The sequence below is a fragment of the Lepidochelys kempii genome, chromosome 20, assembly GCF_965140285.1.
Source record: "Lepidochelys kempii isolate rLepKem1 chromosome 20, rLepKem1.hap1, whole genome shotgun sequence".
Taxonomy (NCBI): domain Eukaryota; kingdom Metazoa; phylum Chordata; order Testudines; family Cheloniidae; genus Lepidochelys; species Lepidochelys kempii.
This window is the reverse complement of record NC_136399.1, coordinates 2,599,511-2,619,000: the sequence shown is the minus strand read 5'-3', so window position 1 is coordinate 2,619,000 and position 19,490 is coordinate 2,599,511. Positions and strand designations below refer to the sequence as shown.

The window sequence follows — 19,490 nt, the reverse complement described above, 5'->3', positions numbered from 1 at the left end:
CAGAGTTGGCAACGAGGTTTGCTACAGGGATTGGTTCCTGGGTTAGTGTTTCTGTGGTGTGTAGTTGCTGGTGAGTATTTGCTTCAGGTTGGGGGCTGTTTATAAGCGAGGACTGGCCTGTCTCCCAAGGTCTGTGAGAATGAGGGCTCGTTTTCCAGGATAAGTTGTAGATCCTCGATGATGCGCTGGAGAGGCATTAGGTAGGGGCTGTAGGTGATGGCCAGTGGCGTTCTGTTACTTTCTTTGTTGGGCCTGTCCTGTAGTAAGTGACTTCTGGGTACCCGTCTCGCTCTGTCATTCTGTTTTCTCACTTCCCTAGGTGGGTATTGTAGTTTTAAGAATGCCTGATAGAGATCTTGTAGGTGTTTGTCTCTGTCTGAAGGATTGGAGCAAATGCGGTTGTATCTTAGGGCTTGGATGTGGACAATGGATCATGTGATGTGGTCTGGATGAAAGCTGGAGGCATGTAGGTAAGTATAGCGGTCAGTAGGTTTCCAGTACAGGGTGTGGTGATGTGACCATCGCTTATTTGTACTGTAGCGTCCAGGAAGTGGATCTTGTGTGGACTGGTCCAGGCTGAGGTTGATGGTGGGGCGGAAATTGTTGAAATCCAGGTGGAATTCTTCAAGGCCTTCTTTTCCATGGGTCCATATGATGATAATGAAGATGTCATCAATGAAGCGCTAGGGGACGTGAGCTGAGGAAGCGTTGTTCTAAGTCAGCCATAAAATGTTGGCATCCTGTGGGGCCATGCGGGTACCCAGAGCAGGACCGCTGACTTGAAGGTATAAACTGTCCCCAAATCTGAAATGGTTGTGGGTGAGGACAAAGTCACAAAGCTCAACCCCGGGTTTTTTACCCACGAAAGCTTACGCCCAAATAAATCTGCTAGCCTTTAAGGTGCCACCGGACTCTGCATTGTTTTGGTGGATACAGACTAACACAGTTACCCAGCTGATTCTGAGCGGACAGTTGTTCTGTTAGGTGGGACCCACTGAAAAAAAAAATTCAGTGCGCCCCCTGCTGTTGGCTGGCTGTCACTGCACCCCCCCAGTGCTGGGCAGGCTCCCCCCTGGGCACAGCAGGGTGGCCTGAGGCTCATGGGGCGGCAGTGTGGGGGTTCCTAGGGCCATGTCCCCTCTGCAGGGGGCAGAATCTCGCTTTGACACCGTTGGTGCAGGGGGCAACAGGTGCTGGATGGCAGGGGCAGCTGGCTGGGTTAGAGACTGGCCACAGAGCTGGGCCAGGCCCCGCCAGCTCCTCGCCCGAGGAGAATGATGCTGCTGGAGTGTAGAACCAGAGGTGGAATGGAGCCATGAGCTGGGAAACCAGCATCTAGGGAGAGGTGGAAGCAGCTCGATCTGGTTTGACTAAGCGAAGGGCAAGGAGCCGTGGGGCACAGGGCTGGACAGCAGGGGCCTTGGTGCTCCAGCCAGCAGAGCAGGGCCCACAGGCGGTGAGCAGAAGTCCTGGCCAATTGCAGCTAGCGAGAAGATGCCATGGTGAACAGGGAGGGGCATTGCCCATGGGATGAGCTTGCTGAGGGCTGGTCTCTGTGGTGCTTGGCAGCTTTCCATGGAGGCCGGGGCCATCCTCAAAAAGCTCCCCCAGAGTTGGGGGCTGAGAGTCGTTCTTGGGCTTGGCAGATGTGAGAGGGTGGGAGCCAGCTGGGCACTTCTCACCTTGGGCTGGGAAGCAAGAGGGCAGGGGGGGGCCCCAGACAGTGGGGAGCGGGTGCCAATCGCCTACTGGGCCACGTGCTGGGTTTGAGGGGAGGAGCCTGCCAGTGCATTTCTCACCCCCCTCTGCCTGGCCTGGGGGGGAGCGGGGGGGGGGGGTAGGAGGAATTGCACAGTGCTCCTGGGATGGGGGTTGGAGTGCTGAAGGAGGGGCCAGGTGCACCAGAGGACAGGGGGCCCTAGCGCTACCCATGAGCCCCAGTGGGCCCCTCCCATCTCCAACCGCCCGGCCTCACGTGCCTGGTGGGGTGGGGGAAGGCAACTTGTCCTGGCTGAGGGGTACTGAGGGTTCATTAAGTCCCAGCTGGGTGTTACAGCCCAGCCAGGCTGGCATGGCAGATGTGTGTGGGGGGATGCTCATCCTCCTGGAAGCCAAGGAAGTGCCCACCCCTTTGTACCCTGCATGCCCTTGGTCAAATTGTGTGGACTCCAGAGCCCCGGGGTGGGGGGCAGCCCATGCAGGGCCCCCACCCCACAGCACCTAATGCCGTGGGGGAGGGCCCTGCTTCTGAGTTCCTGCTTGAGCATTTCCTCCTCCAGCCGTTGCACCACGCGTTAACCCTGGGCAGCGCCAGGGTGGGATGGGGGCATGGGGCACTGTTGGCTTTATTAGGGGCTGCAGCACCCACCCTGCTGTGGGGGACGACACAGGGTGCTGGGAAGGTGCCTTTCCTTCCATGTACGGTGCTGGTTGCAGGGAGGCTCCCAAGGGTGGCCAGGCTAAACATAGACCCTGCTGGGGCCTGCTTGGAAGAGTCAAACCAGCTGGAGCAGAGCGGCAGGAAACACTTATGCTGGGCTTGCCAAAGGTGCTGCAGCCTGGCGGGGGGGGGGGGGGGGCACCAGCAGGCTGGGCAAGGTACTTTGTGCAGGGTAGGGGTGACGGCTCTTTAACTGGGGGCGGGGGGGGGTACAGGCGCTGAGCCACCCCAGCTCCTGTTCAGTGTGCAAGGCTCCCTTGGGAGTGGCTGCTTTGTGCACCATGGCTCAGCCTAGCAGGGCTGTGGGGCAGAACATGCTCCAGCCACTCAGCAGCCCCCAGCCTAGGCCCCGCTCTGCTACTGACCTGCTGGGAAAACCCCCCAGTCCCCATCTGTGCCTCAGTTTCCCTACACAACTGTAAAGGGGTCTAAGAGCTGGAATTACTATAGGCAGGGGTGTCCTCGCCACCCCCACCAAGCACCACCCTGGGCTCCTCCCCTTGAGCACCCCCCATTTGTCCCTGTTACTCTTGTTCAGAAGTCGGCTGGGGGCTCTTCCTTCCAAGTGAGGAACCCCCTTCCCAGGGCCAGGTGGGTCAGATGCTGGGGTGCCTGGCCCACACTGCTCTGCCATTCATGGCTCCCTGGGGGCTATGCAGCTTCTGACTGTCACAGCAAGCTGCATTTTTCCTCTCTCACCCACCCCACCCTCCTTTCCAGGTGCTGTCTCCCCCCCACTCACTCACTTTCAAAACAGGCCCAAGAGCCCCCACTTTTCAAACCGTTTATTAAGTGAAAGCAGCTGGAAGGAGAAACAACTTAGCAGTGCTGGAGGAGTTAAAACAGGGTGGGGGGGACTCCAGAAAGGAAACAGGGATCACTCTTCCTCCCACCCACCCCCAGGGAACACCCTCACCACAGCCCCCCCCCCAGCAGGGGAAGTCTCCTTCTGGTCCACCCAGGGAGGAAAAGTTTACATGGGGCGTAGAAAAGGCACCGCAGAGAATAAACCCGAGCACCCGGCAGCGAGCTGAGGCCTCGGGGGGAGGGACAGGGGGAGATCGGCTGGACACTTCATCCGCTCAGCACCATCCGGACCAGCTCTGTGGAGAGAAGGCCAGGCGTGAGACCGGGCGGCTGCCCCACAGCGGGAGAGGCCCCTCGGCAGCTGGGGGAGAAAGGGTCCTCAGGGCTAAACCGACCAGGGCATGGGGCTTCCGGGCAGGTTCTGCTGGGGTTTGCAAAGTTTACTAAGGAGCCTGCAGCAGCTGTGCTCTAGTTCCCCTATTTAACAGCCCCCCCCATAGAGAGAGCCCAAGGAGCCCCAGCTCCCAGCCCTCCAGGCCCCTGCTCCCAGCCTAGGGGCCATGCACCAGCCTGTTACTCTAAAGCTGCTAATAACTAGGCCTGCCCACAGCATGGGCTCCGCTCTCCCACTCCTGGTTGGGAAGTTGGGAGCCCCCCCCAGCTGCACTCAGGCAAGAGCTGCTGCCCCGGGCCCCACCCTTCACCCCACAGTTCCTGGCCCCAGGACACTTTCTTCCCTCTGCAGCACTTGAACCCGCGACAGCGGAAAGGAGAGGGGGGAGGAAGGGGGCAGCAGAGTTTCTACAGCTACTACCAGGCACCGGGGGGCCTACAAGCCATGTGGCTTCCTGCCCCACGCGAGGAGAGAGCTTGGCTTTATCTACAGCAGACAAGGGCCAGCGGGGGCCGGGCCATTTGAGGGGGAGGATCCGACAGAGAGAAGGGGCCAGGCAGGTAGCCACTACACCGCTCCCTAAAGAAAGACTGTTGGTTAGCCTACGGCCCACGGCACCAGGCATCAGCCGGCACTTGCCCGCTCAGGCCAACGCAAGCCTCTTGCTGCTGGAAGGGAAGACCCCAGTGTCCTGCCCCAGCTGGGGCATTTCTAGGTGGTGGGACGCCAGCCTGGGACTCCCCATCCACATCGGGTGCCCAGCGGCCCCATCCAGCAGTACAGGCGGGAGTGGCTGCCCTGCTGGGATCGAGGCCCACGCAGCTCCCCCTGGCCAGGACACAAGCTCCCCCGGCTGCAGCTGAACCCCCCTGACCTCCCCCGCACCCAACCCAGGCAGGCAACACAGTCTTGCTTTAAAATCGGTGCACAGCTCCGGCCGGAGCTTTCCCTGCCCCGATCCCCGCTAGAGAGAGTCAGCTACATGCAGACATGCCGGGGGGGGGAGCGCAAACCAGGCTTCCTTTAGAAACAAAACCAAAAGAGGGGGGAGGAAGTAAGTGAAGGGGTTCGGGAAGAGGCGTACCCCACTCGGCTTCACCCTGACAAGATGTGCCTCACAAACGCTGTTGGAAGGAACAGACATCGTCAAGCAAACGCACCGCGTGACCAAGCGTGAGGGGATCCCCGGGGACACGCCAGCGCCCAGCTGCCTCCAGCTCCCAACCCGCCGGGCCCAGCATCCACATCACCCCCAGGGGAACTGTCGGGGGCTGGTGTTTCCGAGCACAGCCCGCAACGATCCAACTCTTCGTTCCCTGGGTGGGAGACGCCCCCAGGGGCTGCAGTGTCCTCAGTGGGGGAAACGAGCCAGAGGCGCCAGGCTAGTCCCAAAATGAACCCTGGCCATGGGACAGACAAGTCGCCCTCCCCACCCAGCAGAGGAGGGACTCTCCTCCCCACCTCCCCCCAGCAAGGCAGGAGAGCTGAAGCCACCAGGTGCTACAGGGGTCAAGCAACCTCTGGAGATAAACCCGGGGCTGCTGGACACTGATACCCCCACGAGCCCTCACCTTCATAGTTAATGCAGCCATTGCTGTCTTCATGCCCGGCCACCAGGATCTCCACCTCTTCCTCCGTCATCTTCTCCCCTGCATGGGACAGATAGGATTTTACTACAGGCCCCCCCCAGCCCCATTTGCACCTCCCCCAGCAAATCTGGTCCCTGATCAGACACACGGGCCTTCCTCCTAGTTGCTGCTCTGCATCTGTCCAGCGATTACTGGAGCAGGGGGCTGGCAGCCAGGACTCCTGGGTTCTGTTCCCAGACTTTGGCACCATGCAACCTGGATGCAAGTCACTTCCCTGCTTTGCACGGAGGGGAAACAGAGCCCCTTCGCCAGCCACCTCAAGAGACCCGAGGTGGGGGGGCAGGGCTGTTCTGTCTCAGGCATGGGGCTCAAGCCCCCTAAGGCAATGGTGCCAATTGGCTACCCACCAGGACACTCCAGACACACTGTGGACCCTGACCCAGCCATCCCCATGAGAGACCCGGCCAGAAGTCTTCGGCTACCCTCCTCCCCTGGCAGAGGGGGCTGCTGTGGCCAGGCCGGCAGGTGGGGTCAGAGCCTCACCCAGGGTCACGAGGACATGGCGGATCTCTGCCCCCATGACGGTGCCGTTCCCCTCCTTGTCGAAGACCCGCAGCCCCTCCACGTAGTCCTCGAAGCAGCCCTGGTCCTTGTTCTTGGCGATGGTCTGCATCATGGGCAGGAACTGCTCAAAGCTCAGCGTCTTGATGTTCATCTCTGGCAAGAGAAGGGGCGCGGCTGAGACCAGCTCTTTGGGTGGGTGCCCGCCAGGCTGGGCACAACACCCAGGGGACGGGCTCGCTGGCTGCGGCAGCATCGAACCCCTCCTGTGCCAGGACCCAGCGAGGGACAGGACGGGGCCTCCCAAGCCCCAGGCCCCCAGAGCTGGGACAGGCGCAGGGGGCATGTCTCCCTGCAGCTCCCCCCAGCCCCCAAGTTGTAAGCCAGTCTGAGTCCCATTGTGCCATGGTCTCACTCCAGCCAACGGGGGTGGGGTGGGGGGGGAAGACAGCCCCATTCTCACCCGCCACTAGCTCCGAGATGCGGGTGAGGCCCACAGCCCATTTGCCCCCTGCCCACCACTCACCATCGCTCTTGGGGTTCCCCAGCACCTTCATGACCTCAGCGTTGGTGGGGTTCTGGCCTAGGGCCCTTATCACGTCCCCGCACTGGCTGTATAGGATCTTGCCATCCCCGATTCGGTCAAAGAGCTGGAAAGCCTCCTTGAACTCTAGAGGAGGAGGGGGAAGAGCAGGGAGGGTGTCAGCGTGGCCCCAGGTGCCAATCCCACCTGTGGGGGGGGCCAGTGCCCCTCGGTTCAAACACGTGCCGACAAACCCGCCTTGGCCAGCCCTGATCTGCCTGGTACCCAGCCAGCTCCAGCCCCACGAGCACGCGGCAGGGGCAGCAGACTCAGCCCCAGCCCCCCTGCCAGGCAGCCATAGGGAAACAGGAGCTTCAGCTCAATAAGAGACAAGAGCCCTCGATAATTCGCCCATCAGGGTTCCCGAGAGCTTCAGCCTGGACTCCCAGCCCCAGAGGTCTCGTATCCCGCCTTCCGCAGCAACCCGCACTAGACAGGACGCCTGGCCTCAGGGATAAGGCACCGGACCGGAGCCCTGGCTCCAGTTCCCGGCTCTGCCCCAGACTCCCAGGGACAAGTCACTTTGTCTTGCTGCACCAGCCCCACCTCAGGGGCAAAACCTACTGAGGGGCCACATGCGTCTCTAGCTATATCTGCTCCTGGCCCAAGAGTTTATGGGCCTCCCCTCCTCCCCTTTCCTTCCAAGTTCCCCTCCTAGAAATTCAGCCGGCTGGTGGAGAAAACCAGAGCAGCGGGCCCAGGGTAACATTTCCTTTCCTCGTAGGATCCGGTTTCCTGGACACAGACTCGGAGAGAAACCAGGTCGCCCGTGGGGAGCTGCCCATTCGCTGTACCCAGGGGGACAGATCTGCTTGCCTTTGACGCTGCATCCACCCTGGCGAGCAGGTTAGCGCCTCTCGGTCCCAGGGCCACCTTCACCCTGGCCCCGTAATTAACTCTAAGGTCAGCCTTTGAGTTCACCCGCTCACTGCGAGGGCCAGCCCTGGTGGGTTTCGTATCAGGGACTCGACCACAGGACACCTCCATGGAGACAGGCCCTGCCCAGCCCCTCCACAGGCGTTACAGCCTCAGGGGAGCGAACCGAGATTTCCAGAGGGGGAAAGCGAAGCACAGAGTGGGGACCAGAGAGCCCCAGCCCGCAGCCAGCTGCAGAGATGGGAATGGAACAGAGGCATAATGCCCATTTCCCTCCCGGAGCTCGGGAGAGAACCCAGGAGTCCTGGCTCCCAGCCCGCCCCCCCCCTCACCCCCAGCTGCTCTAACCCACTAGCCCAGTGGCGCTCAACCAAGGGTGCCCGTACCCTGGGGGTACCCAGAGATCTTCCAGGGAGTACATCAGCTCATCTAGTTATTTGCCTAGTTTTACAAGAGGCAATAGAAAACGCCCTAGCGAAGCCAGGACCAACTACGATTTCATACAGACAATGTTTTGTTGATGCAGCTCCGTACCCCACACACTGAGAGGTCAGTACAGTGTTTATATTCCAGCTGATGGATCTGTAATCCTATGGTCATAATGAGAAAGTCGGCCACTGTTCGGAAACCGTGTGGCTGTGACAGATGTGTGTCAGATTTTGCAAGGGAGGTGAAACTTGGGGTACAAGAGACAAATCAGACGCCTGAAAGGGGGACAGAGCCGCTACACTAAACCCCACTCCCCTCCCAGAGCTAGGGAAAGAACCCAGGAGTCCGGGCTCACTCCCTCTGTCCTTAGCACACTTCCTGCTTTAGCTAAAGCAAACACCAGCAAAGGGACCCAGGGAGGGTCTGGCCGGTGGGTTCGCAGAGACCCACAGCCCCCCACCCCCGGGCTGGCCGAGCCCTGCCGCGAACGGCTGCCCCCCCCCCCTTCCCGCCGGGGCGGGGCGCAGCCTGCGCTCGGCCGGGGTTTTGTGCCCATATAAGGAAGTCAGCGCAAGGCACCGCGCAGGGATTGCGCTGCGCCTCCAACATTCCACCCGCGACCCGTGGGGCGCCCCCCCCAGCTCCGGGTGTGCCCCCCTCCCCCAGACACGGGGGGGGAGGGGGGGTGGCGGCTCAGCTGGGAGTTTGCCACAACCTGGAGCAGAGAGCGGAGCCCTGCAGCCATTTCCCCCTGCGCAATCCCAACCCGCCCGCAGCCTGCCGCACCCCACCCCCCTGCAACCCACAAGCGGGGGGGGGGGCCACACAGCGCCCCTAAAGCCAGCGCTACCCCCCCAACCCAATCCGGCCCGGCTAGGGGAATGCGGCGGGGAGGCTCGCAGGCTGGGCGGGTCCCGCCTGCCGGGCTTGGCCAGGAACCTGCTCATGGGTGAGCCATGCGCGCACTGGCGGGGGGGGGGGGGGGGGTCAGGGAGCGGTGAGTCACCCCCAGACCCAGAGTTGGGGGGCCCTACCCGGGGGAGGGAGCTCGGGACCCCACAGCAGCAACAGCCGAAGGCAGCCCGCAGAGATTCCCCCCCACCCCCGCAGCGAGGGGCCCGGTGTTAAGGGGGGGGCAGTCACACAGGCCCTGCCCCACTTACCGGCCGGCGGCTAGAAAGGCTACAGGAGGAGGGTGAAGGCTAGTGACAGAGGAGGAGGAGGAAGGTCTACAAGGGAGGGAGAGAGAGCGGTGAGTCCTTCCGCGGCGGCGGGACGCGCAAGAGATTCGCAAACCCCCCCGGAAGTGAAAATAGCGCGCAAGGGCAGAGGTCGCGCAAGGAAGCGGGTCGGGGCGGGCGGGGCACTTACCGGCCGTCTGATCCTCGGTGAAATCGCACTGCAAGGCAAGCACAGGGGGACCGCCGTCAGCGGGGCTGCCCGGGCCCCCCTTTCCCCAGGGCGCGAGCCCCGCACCCCACAAGCGCTGCGCCCCCAGCCCCGGCCAGGGGCTCCTTCCCGGGGGGGGGGGCTGGGAGTCAGATCCCGGGGATGTCCCTGGCTTCGGGAGGCTGGAACCTAACCGTGCCCCTCCCCCGGCCGCTGCACCCCCCCGCCAGCCCTCTGCACCCTGCCCCCGGAGCGCACGCCCCCGGCCGCTGTACCCCCCTCCCCCTCGGAGCGCACCCCCACGCCAGCCCTGCGCATCCCCCCGGCCGCTGCACCCCCCCGCCCGCCAGCCCTGCTCGCCCCCCCCGCCCGCTTCACCCCCCCCCCGCCAGCCCTGCTCGCCCCCCCCGCCCGCTGCACCCCCCCCCGCCAGCCCTGCTCGCCCCCCCCGCCCGCTGCACCCCCCCCCGCCAGCCCTGCTCGCCCCCCCCGCCCGCTGCACCCCCCCCCCGCCAGCCCTGCTCGCCCCCCCCGCCCGCTGCACCCCCCCCCCGCCAGCCCTGCTCGCCCCACCCGCCCGCTGCACCCCCCCCCCCGCCAGCCCTGCTCGCCCCACCCGCCCGCTGCACCCCCCCCCCGCCAGCCCTGCTCGCCCCACCCGCCCGCTGCACCCCCCCCCCGCCAGCCCTGCTCGCCCCACCCGCCCGCTGCACCCCCCCCCCGCCAGCCCTGCTCGCCCCACCATGGCTGCTGCTGCGCCGGCTCCGCTCCCCGCAATGGCCCCTGCGCGGACTCGCCTCCGCCGGCCCCTTTCTACTGGCTCTGACGTCACGCCCCAGGCATCCGCGCGCCGGGAGCGGCCCGAGGGCGGGCCGCGCGTCACTTCTTATGCTAATTAGTTGCTGCATTATTCATGACCGGGCCCAGCGGTGGGGCGGGGCTGGGCTGAGTCGCCCCCGCTTTGCCTGTAGACACCGAGGGGGGGCCTTGCCGAGGGGGCTGGGGGCGCAGGGGAGCAGGGAGGGTCCCAGCGGGGGGAGGGGGTTGGGGGCGCAGGGGAGCAGGGAGGGTCCCAGCGAGGGGAGGGGGTTGGGGGCGCAGGGGAGCAGGGAGGGTCCCAGCGGGGGGCGCAGGGGAGCAGGGAGGGTCCCAGCGAGGGGAGGGGGTTGGGGGCGCAGGGGAGCAGGGAGGGTCCCAGCGGGGGGAGGGGGTTGGGGGCGCAGGGGAGCAGGGAGGGTCCCAGCGGGGGGAGGGGGTTGGGGGCGCAGGGGAGCAGGGAGGGTCCCAGCGGGGGGAGGGGGTTGGGGGCGCAGGGGAGCAGGGAGGGTCCCAGCGAGGGGAGGGGGTTGGGGGCGCAGGGAGGGTCCCAGCGGGGGGAGGGGGTTGGAGGCACAGGGGAGCAGGGAGGGTCCCAGCGGGGGGAGGGGGTTGGAGGCACAGGGGAGCAGGGAGGGTCCCAGCGGGGGGAGGGGGTTGGGGGCGCAGGGGAGCAGGGAGGGTCCCAGCGAGGGGAGGGGGTTGGGGGCGCACGGGGAGCAGGGAGGGTCCCAGCGGGGGGAGGGGGTTGGGGGCACAGGGGAGCAGGGAGGGTCCCAGCGAGGGGAGGGGGTTGGGGGCGCAGGGAGGGTCCCAGCGGGGGGAGGGGTTGGGGGCGCAGGGAGGGTCCCAGCGGGGGGAGGGGGTTGGGGGCGCAGGGGCGCAGGGAGAGTCCCAGCGGGGGGAGGGGGTTGGGGGCGCAGGGGCGCAGGGAGGGTCCCAGCGGGGGGAGGGGGTTGGGGGCGCAGGGGAGCAGGGAGGGTCCCAGCGAGGGGAGGGGGTTGGGGGCGCACGGGGAGCAGGGAGGGTCCCAGCGGGGGGAGGGGGTTGGGGGCGCAGGGGAGCAGGGAGGGTCCCAGTGGGGGGAGGGGGTTGGGGGCGCCACGGGGAGCAGGGAGGGTCCCAGCGAGGGGAGGGGGTTGGGGGCACAGGGAGGGTCCCAGCGGGGGGAGGGGGTTGGGGGCGCAGGGGAGCAGGGAGGGTCCCAGCGGGGGGAGGGGGTTGGGGGCGCAGGGGAGCAGGGAGGGTCCCAGCGGGGGGAGGGGGTTGGGGGCGCAGGGGAGCAGGGAGGGTCCCAGCGGGGGGAGGGGGTTGGGGGCGCCACGGGGAGCAGGGAGGGTCCCAGCGAGGGGAGGGGGTTGGGGGCGCAGGGCAGCAGGGAGGGTCCCAGCGGGGGGAGGGGGTTGGGGGCACCACGGGGAGCAGGGAGGGTCCCAGCGAGGGGAGGGGGTTGGGGGCGCAGGGGAGCAGGGAGGGTCCCAGCGAGGGGAGGGGGTTGGGGGCGCAGGGGAGCAGGGAGGGTCCCAGCGGGGGGAGGGGGTTGGGGGCACCACGGGGAGCAGGGAGGGTCCCAGCGAGGGGAGGGGGTTGGGGGCGCACGGGGAGCAGGGAGGGTCCCAGCGAGGGGAGGGGGTTGGGGGCGCAGGGGAGCAGGGAGGGTCCCAGCGGGGGGAGGGGGTTGGGGGTGCACGGGGAGCAGGGAGGGTCCCAGCGAGGGGAGGGGGTTAGGGGAGCAGGGAGGGTCCCAGCGGGGGGAGGGGGTTGGGGGCGCACGGGGAGCAGGGAGGGTCCCAGCGGGGGGGAGCAGGGAGGGTCCCAGCGGGGGGCTTGGGGGCGCACAGGGAGCAAGGAGAGTTTCATTCGACAGACTAGGAACCCCTCTGCAGGGGCTGGGAACAGGGGCAGCGCCTGCCTGGCCCTTTTAATGGGGTTCATTCTCCCAGCTGGCGATTGTGAACCCCGCAGGCTCTCGCTGAGTGACACCCCACCTGGGCTGACGACAGTTTCTGGGACTCGCTCCCCTGAGCCGGCGACCTGAGGCCCCAGCAAAAGAAGAAATAAATAAGACGAGAGCCGCGTGTGAAGTCTGAGTGCGGGGAAACAGCCCGAGACGGGTAGGAATTCTCACCCCCAGCAGGGGGCGCTATGGGGCGCGGGGCAGATCCCCGCTGCTCCAGGCCCAACCTTTCACCCCCTAACAAACAGGACATGGCGGCTGCATTCCCTGCAATCCTCCGGGGCCCCTGCCATGCCCTGGCTCTGGGCACCGGAGACCAGCTTGTCTCCACAGGGCATTCCGCCAGCACCCGGTGCGACCGGACCGTGCCATGGCTCCGCCGGCAAACGCCTCCCGGGGGGCTCGTCTCCTGCTATAAATTGTCGCGCTTTGCAATTCAGGCCTTAGCTGGGGCGGGTGGCTCCTCCCTCCGCCCTGCCCTGCAGCGGAGCCTTTCGGGGGGACCTGGCGCTGATTTCCCAACTCTTGCTTTCTGCGTGGGAATGAAATCACTGGGCCGGGCGCAAGGACACCCTGAGGGCCCTGCGGGGCCAGCCCCTGGGTCTTTTCCAGCCTGTGCTCCTGCGCTTGGCCCTTCCACCTCGCCCCCGCATTGACCGTGTATGCAGAACTCTGCAACCCAAGTACAGCCCCCCGCCCCCAGGGCTCAGGGTCTCAAGAAAGAGTCAGGGATGCTGAGATGGCCCCTGTGGCCAAGACCCAAGGGGCCAGAAGCTTCTGCAAACAAATGGCTTTTATTGTCCAAATGCAGGACGGGCACAAGGAGGATTGGGTCCCTTCCCGCCCAGGATCGGGACCCTGGCTCAGCTCGGTGGGCACCCCCAGGCTGGGCTGCTGCTCTCGGGGGGAGCCTGCACCCCCCCTCCTCGCTCGATCTTCAGCCGCTGGCGTCCTGAGGTCTTGGGCGCTCCCTTGGGCAGTGGTAGAAGTCCCTTGCAGCAGCCATTGGGGGGCAGGGGGGCGGGTTAAAGAGAGAGACAAAGGGGGCAGGGAACATGCCCCCACCCTGCAGAGTAATGTCTGAGGTGGCATCAGTTGCTTAGCCCCATCCTGCCCGGTCTGGGGAGAGAAGAGGAGACAGTTAGTCGCCGGCGTGGCCTTTGGAGTCAGGGTTCAGGGTGGGGGAGCGGGGATCCCATGGGGGGGGCGGGGGGCAGGAAGGATCCAGGCCCAGAGCTCAGGTTTGTTCTGAATCTCCGTCCCCTGGAGCAGAGGCTGGAGGGAATCGTGCTCCCAGCACGGCTGGGCCAGCAGATTTGACTCAGGGCACGGGCTGGGCCCGCAGGATGTCAGGATGCCCTATCCTGAGTAATTAAAGCAAAGCCATGCTGCCCCACTTTGCATGGGGCCCTTCCACTCCAGTGCCCTGGACAGAGCTCCCAGGGCCCCCCAAGAGGCGTTGGTCTGGGCTAGGCTGTCCCCCTGGGGGCAGGCTCGGTTCCCCATGAGGGATATGGCACTGCAGGGAGGAGCTAGAGGAGAAGTTGAATGACTCGTGCCCGTCTGATGGCATTGGACCTCAGCTGGCAGCAGAGTAAGTCCCTGTGCCTCAGTTTCCCCATCTGCAGAACAGGGCTAAGGCTCCTGCACTCGGAAGTCTGCTGCTGGGAGGTGCTGGGGGTGGTAGCAGCAGCCCCAAAAACACAAGCCTCTTCCAGGGCAGTGGGATTTGACACACACGTTAGAGCTGATCCGCCGGGCACAGAGATGGTTCACCCGGGTCCCGGCCAAGGGGCAAAGGCCACTGAGGCCCCTGGGACTCTCATGGCAAAGAGGGGAGAAAGGAGCAGCCACCCCCCAAAACAGAGTCAGAAAAGTAAAAGCCCCTCCTCCCCATGGGGGGCACCTACCCCACGGCACCCGCTCAGCCAGACAGGATGTGCTTGACGAAGGCTGTGGGGGGAGGAGAGTGGCATTAGGCAGAGGAACTGGGCCCCCTGAGGCCCCCTTGGGAGCCTCACCCCCTCCTTTCCTGGCCCCCGCAGCTGAAGGGTCCCCGACTCCGGGCTCTCACCTTCGTAGTTGATGCAGCCGTTGGCGTCCTCGTGCCCAGACAGGAGGGCGTCCACCTCCTCCTCCGTCAGCTTCTCACCTGCGGCCAGAGGGGGCAGCATGTTAGTGCTGGGGAGATGTTCCCCCACATCCGGTGCCCACCCATCAGCCCGGGGGGCTCTGTCCCTGCCAGGTACCAGACCGACAGCCCTGGGGGTGGGAGTCCCCCCTGCTCCTGCCCACTCTGGGGGGCCCTGCTCACCCACCTGGTGCCAGACTGAGAGCCCTGGGAGGGCCCCGTTCCCCCCCGTCACCCAGTGCCCAGGGGGCCCTGTCCCTGCCCGGTATCACACCGACAGCCCTGGGGGGGGGCCCTGTCCTGGGTGGGGTGCCCCTGACCTGGCGCTGTACCCGTGTGACCCTGCCCCTGACTTGCTGAGCCTCGCCAGCCTAGGGGGCACCTGTCTTGGGGGCTGCCCTGTGGCTGGGGCCCCTCTGCCCCGGCAGGCAGCGCTCACCCAGTGTGGAGAGCACATGGCGCAGCTCGGCCCCCATGACGGTGCCGTTCCCCTCCTTGTCGAAGACCCGCAGCCCCTCCACGTAGTCCTCGTAGGTGCCCTGGTCCTTGTTCTTGGAGATGGTCTGCAGCATGGGCAGGAACTGCTCGAACTCCACCCGCCTGGAGTTCAGCTCTGCCGTGGGAGGGAGAAACTGAGGCCAGGCTGAGCCCCCGAGGACCCTGCCATGCAGCCACCCTACCATGTGGCTGGAGGAAGGCAGTCTGGCCCCCCATGGCACCGCATGGGGCCCCTGATGCCCCCCCACATCACATAGCCCAACCAAACCCAAAGGAGGACCCCCATTGCTAACCCCAGTAGTCAGGGGTCTCTGAAAGCTTAGGGGTCCAGACCCACTCCCACCACACACACAATCCGCAGCTCGGGTGGGGCTGGTGAGAGCCCCCCAGAGCACAGTGGGGGTCTGGAAGTAACACCCCTCCGAGATGCGTGGGGCAATTCCGTTCTCCCTCTGCAGCAACGGTTTCAGGCTCTCTGCAGACTCAGACAGATGCCGTTACACTGGATTCCAGGCTTTTCCCCCGCAGCCACCCTTGCTTCCCTTTTCACAGTGCAAGCTGGGGCTGCAACGCCACGTGACTCCAGAAGCTGGGGCTTTGGGCATAGGCTGATAGCGCCCGAACCGCATCCCATCCTCCACCCCAGCCCCACAGCTGCTGAGGCCGCTCGCTCACCATCGGGCTTGGGGTGGCCCAGCACCTTCATGACCTCGGCGTTGGTGGGGTTCTGGCCCAGGGCCCGCAGCACATCCCCACACTGGCTCAGCATAATCTTGCCGTCCCCAACTCGATCGAAGAGCTGGAAAGCCTCCTTGTAATCTGGGGGTGGGGGGGCAGAGCAGGTCAGAGGGGCTGGAACCGGACATCCTCTGCCCGTCTAACCTGCCTGCTTCAGGCCAGGATTGGGTCCAGACTGGAGGGAGGAGGCCAGGAGTTCAAATCCCAGCTCCTCCGCCTCCCTCAGGAATTGTATTTTACCTACAAGACTGGGACGAGTTTCAAGAGGCGCCCGGCTGGTTCAGAGACCAGGAGCTGCCAGCCAGATGCTTGCCTCTTAACCCGACACCTCCACGCTGAGAGAGCTCCCTGGGCAGAGCCCAGCACAGAGGTTGGGGGCCCAGCCATGCACCCCACACCCAGGTCCTGCCCCATGGCAGGCTGGGTAATGGAAAATGCCACATGACTAGGGTTTCCGCTCCCCGGGGATGGGTTAGCAACTGACAAGAGCTTGTTGGGGACAAAGGCTCAAGGCAGAACCGCGTAAGTGGGGGAAGGGGCTGGATTTAGCAGGGCCAGAGGTGGGTGAAGGCTGGTTGAAGAGCGATCCCCCCCGCAGCTACACAGACATGAGGCCGGTTGACTTACCCTCCAGCTGGTCCTTGCTAAACTCAATCTGCAAAGAGGAAGGGACAGAAACAGGGACATTAACAAAAGATTTGGGGGGAGCTGCATGAGACCAGGGGGTGCCATGGGGGGAACGCTCCTGGTATTACCCACCAGCTCTCTGCTGCAGGGGCCAAGCTTGATCCCCCCAGGGCCCCTCCAGCCCGACCCCCACTAAACGTCTTGCCGGGGGATGTGGGGACCCTTGGTCCTCACCTGGCTGACATCAGGCTCTGCCAGCAGGGGGTGCTGCCAGGAGGAGGGCAGGGGCCCTGGCTGTAGGGGGGCGGGGGGGCAGGTGCCCAGTTTCGCCCGCCCCAGGCTCTGCCAGCAGGAGGCACTGTGGGGAGCCGGTGCCCAGTTTCGCCCGCCCCAGGCTCTGCCAGAAGGGGGCACTGTGGGGAGCCGGGTGGGTCCCTGGCTGGGGGGGGGGGTGCCCAGTTTCGCCGGCCCCAGCCTCTGTCAGCAGGGGGGCCACGCATGCGGCTGAGTTCATATAAGGGCCTGATCTGCCCCCTCCCTGGTCACACTCTTTATAGGGGGCCCTACCTCACTGCCTTAGGAATTTTCCTGCATTCTGTGTCCCCCACACAGAGGCGCGGCCGGTTGAGCCCCCCCCCCCCCCCCCCCAGCCACAACTTGACCCCTTAGCTCGGCATGGCAAAGCGGTGCCCAGTCCTGGGGCTGAAATAAATCTGCCTGGAAAAGGGGGTGCTAATCCCCCTGGCCGCAGCCACCTGTCCCCGGCCTGGGAATGCAGGCCCACGCCAGGCTCTCGCCCCCCCCCCCCCCCCGTTCTAGACTGTCATTAAAATAACAGGGCCAGCTCACTGCCTAAATTTATCCTGCCCCAATGACCTGAGCGCGCCCCCCCTCCCAGCTGTGACTGTCTAACAGCCCCCCGGGCCCCCAGTCTCGCTCCTTCCTGCGTGGAGGCTCTGGCCATGGTTGGACACAGCCAGTAACAAGCTAAAGCTAGAACCCAGGAGTCCTGGCTCCCAGCCCCCTCTGCTCCAACCCACCAGACCCCCCCCCGCCCCCGGTCCGGGCACCATGGCTAGAAGACAGGAGCTGGTCTCTGGCTGCTTAGCTGAGCCCCAGTTAGATGAAGTGAGTCCCCCAGCTACAGCCACTCCACTGACCCCCCCCCCACCTCAGCCCCGCTGCTGAGCACCCAGCGGAGGGACAGCACTGTGGGGGCGGGAGTAGTTAGACCCGGGGGTGGGATGGCAGCTAGGACTCCTGGGTTCTGTTCCCAGCTCCAGGAGAGAACTGGAGTCATGGGGGCGGGGGGGGGGCATCTGGACTCCTGAGTTCTCTTCCCAGCTCTGCCATTAACTCACATTGGGCAAGTCACAGCCCTTGCCCTTGCCTCAGTTTCCCCATCTGTAAATGGGCTAATACTGGCCCTTCCCCACTGGTGGGGGGGTAGCCGCTGTGTCCCTGATGGAGCCTGGGGGATCCCCCTGCCCCCCATTAAGCCTCTGGAGGGCAGCTCACTTCCCTTTCGGGGGGGGGGCCACACTAGGTGTAGGGGGGGCACCATCCCACTCACGGCAAATGCAGGCGCTGGAGGGGTGGTCAGTATTTGGGCCACGAGGAAGCAGGTGTGTGTGGGGGTGATCTGGGGGGGGCATTTTCTTATCTGGCCTGCCTGTGGCAAACTGGGTGCAGTAGAGCAGGCCAGGCCGGGGGCTCTGGGGCAGCGTGTCTGCCCGTGGCTCTGTGCCATCCGGCCACGCAGCTCCCCGTCCCACTCACGCGGCAGGTTTACACCTCCTGGCGTTGCTACCTCATGGGGCGAGGGACACCCCCCCCAGGCCCAGTCCTGGCCCCATGCACCCCCCTGCTCTCTCTGCCTCCCCCTTTTGCAGCCCCCACATACCACCACTTTAGAGAGGTCAATCGGTGGCTCCTTGGGCGTCTCTGGGGCTGGTGCCGGGGCTGGTGCCGGGGCTGGGGTCGCCACCGGCTCGGGGGCTTTGGGCTTAGCTGCAGCAGCCGCTGGCTTGGCTATGGCCGGTTTGGCGGCCGGTTTGGCCGGCGGGGCCACCGGCTTCTTCACGGGCAGCTCCTTCTTGGGGGGCATGGCGGCTGGGCCCAGCGGCGCGTGCCCGGGCGAGCGGGGCTGGCAGACGAGGCTGCAGGGCCCTGGTGAAGTCCCAGCGTGGGGCTGGCCCTGCCTGGCCCGGCTTAAATAGCCCGGAGTGACGTCAGGCTGTAGCAATGCTAGATAAGGGCAGTTGGGGGGGGAGGACAAGGGGGGGGGGGCTAAAAATGGGAGCATCATTCATTGTCAGAAGTGACAGCTTCCCCCCCCCCCGCCCCTGCTCCAGGGCTTTTCTTAGAGGCAAGCTCGAGGGGCCAGCAATGCCAGGCATGCACCAGGGAGCCAGGCCAGGCCCACAGCACGGTGCCCCCTGCCAGAGGAACCCCCCCCCCAAAGCACAGGGGGCCTGGAGCTGTGTGAATGCAGGGGTTGATGAAGGTGAGGGCTGAGAGAGATGGGCCCCACGGGCACCAGGCAGGGCCCTTTCCTCTGCTCAGATGGCACCGGGATCTCAGCCGCAGCGCTGGGCCTGGGACCCAGGAGTCCTGACTCCCAGCCCCCCAACTAGGCCCCAGGACTAATGGACCCCAGGTGCCCTGATGTCGTCTCCTCCAGCACCCACCCCCTCCTGGCGTGGGAATAGAACCCAGGTGTCCGAGCTCCCCCCCTCAGCACTAGGCCACACTGCTTCCCTAACCCCCCCCAAAGTGTGTGTGTGTGGGGGCAGTGGCCGGGGGGCTGCTCTGCTGGCCACAGGCAGAGGGCACAGTACGCAGCTGGGTGATGCAGGCTACGGTGCTGGGGTGGCTGTGACCCCAATGTAGAGCTGGGGGGGGGGGGCTGTGCGGCAGGGAGAGGGGGCACTCTCACCTCTGACCCCTCCCCCCCAGGCCTAGGCAGCGGTGCCAGCATTCAGATAACCCCCGGCGTGCTGGCTCCTTGTGGCCAGTAATGTTTGCGGGGGGGGGACGGGAGGTGCCCCCCCCGGTTTAAATTCAGCCGACGATTTGTTGCAGCTCCTATGCTGCTGTGAAGTGTTGCCAGCGTCAGTGAGCCAGCGCTGGGCGCCGCAATCTCTGCCTAAGCAGCTGCTGTGGCCCACCCCAGAGGTGGCTGCATCCCAGCGCTGGGCGCCGCAATCTCTGCCTAAGCAGCTGCTGTGGCCCACCCCAGAGGTGGCTGCATCCCAGCGCTGGGCGCCGCAATCTCTGCCTAAGCAGCTGCTGTGGCCCACCCCAGAGGTGGCTGCATCCCAGCGCTGGGCGCCGCAATCTCTGCCTAAGCAGCTGCTGTGGCCCACCCCAGAGGTGGCTGCATTGCAGTGAGATCCCTCAGCCCCCCGAGGAGCTGCGTGGGTTAATTAGCACCTGGAAATTACCCTGAGTGTAAATGAAAGTGCCAGGGCCAGGCTGGGGCTGCCCGGCCCTGGCCCTGGGCCGAGCCCTGCCAGCTAAGCAGGGGTTGATGGAAAAGTCCAGCTGGCTGGTCCTCCGTCACGGCTTGATTAAGGGTTGGGTTGAGGCCCGCGGTCATCGCCGAGCTATGTCCCCCACCCCCCCGCAGTCCCATGAAGCGGGTTTCTCCGTA

The 19,490-nt window shown here is 65.3% G+C and overlaps 2 protein-coding genes across 4 annotated transcripts; both read right to left on the bottom strand.

The window, feature by feature from the left end:
• Positions 1–3,210: 3,210 nt before the first annotated feature.
• Positions 3,211–9,927, bottom strand: LOC140901003 (myosin light polypeptide 6). 2 transcript variants are annotated; one of them, XM_073319133.1, is made up of 7 exons: positions 9,811–9,927; positions 9,051–9,078; positions 6,318–6,461; positions 5,774–5,947; positions 5,213–5,290; positions 4,726–4,765; positions 3,211–3,543 (listed from the first exon to the last, which is right to left on the bottom strand). In XM_073319133.1, the coding sequence occupies exons 1-6, from the start codon at positions 9,811–9,813 to the stop codon at positions 4,737–4,739; spliced, it is 456 nt and encodes a 151-aa protein (XP_073175234.1). In that variant the 5' UTR covers positions 9,814–9,927; the 3' UTR covers positions 3,211–3,543; positions 4,726–4,736. The 2 variants fall into 2 exon arrangements, with proteins under 2 accessions (XP_073175234.1, XP_073175233.1); XM_073319132.1 differs by lacking the exon at positions 4,726–4,765.
• Positions 9,928–12,624: 2,697 nt separating this feature from the next.
• LOC140900622 (myosin light polypeptide 6) lies at positions 12,625–18,077 on the bottom strand. 2 transcript variants are annotated; one of them, XM_073318129.1, is made up of 7 exons: positions 17,739–18,077; positions 15,836–15,863; positions 15,146–15,289; positions 14,412–14,585; positions 13,916–13,993; positions 13,752–13,794; positions 12,625–12,960 (listed from the first exon to the last, which is right to left on the bottom strand). In XM_073318129.1, exons 1-6 carry the CDS (start codon positions 17,940–17,942, stop codon positions 13,766–13,768), a joined length of 657 nt encoding a protein of 218 aa, XP_073174230.1. In that variant the 5' UTR covers positions 17,943–18,077; the 3' UTR covers positions 12,625–12,960; positions 13,752–13,765. The 2 variants fall into 2 exon arrangements, with proteins under 2 accessions (XP_073174230.1, XP_073174231.1); XM_073318130.1 differs by lacking the exon at positions 13,752–13,794.
• Between the last annotated feature and the right edge of the window lie 1,413 nt (positions 18,078–19,490).

What these genes read in the sequence shown, in the direction of transcription:
- LOC140901003 (XM_073319133.1), bottom strand. An exon ending in CCATGTCCTCGTGACCCTGG is followed by an intron (nt 5,291 to 5,773) that starts GTGAGGCTCTGA and finishes TGTCCCATGCAG; the next exon opens with GGGAGAAGATGACGGAGGAA. An exon ending in TGGCTGCATTAACTATGAAG is followed by an intron (nt 4,766 to 5,212) that starts GTGAGGGCTCGT and finishes TCCTTCCAACAG; the next exon opens with CGTTTGTGAGGCACATCTTG.
- LOC140900622 (XM_073318129.1), bottom strand. Translation starts at nt 17,942, where the DNA reads ATGCCCCCCAAGAAGGAGCTGCCCGTGAAGAAGCCGGTGGCCCCGCCG. An exon ending in TAGCAAGGACCAGCTGGAGG is followed by an intron (nt 15,290 to 15,835) that starts GTAAGTCAACCG and finishes CCCCACCCCCAG; the next exon opens with ATTACAAGGAGGCTTTCCAG. An exon ending in CCATGTGCTCTCCACACTGG is followed by an intron (nt 13,994 to 14,411) that starts GTGAGCGCTGCC and finishes CTCTGGCCGCAG; the next exon opens with GTGAGAAGCTGACGGAGGAG.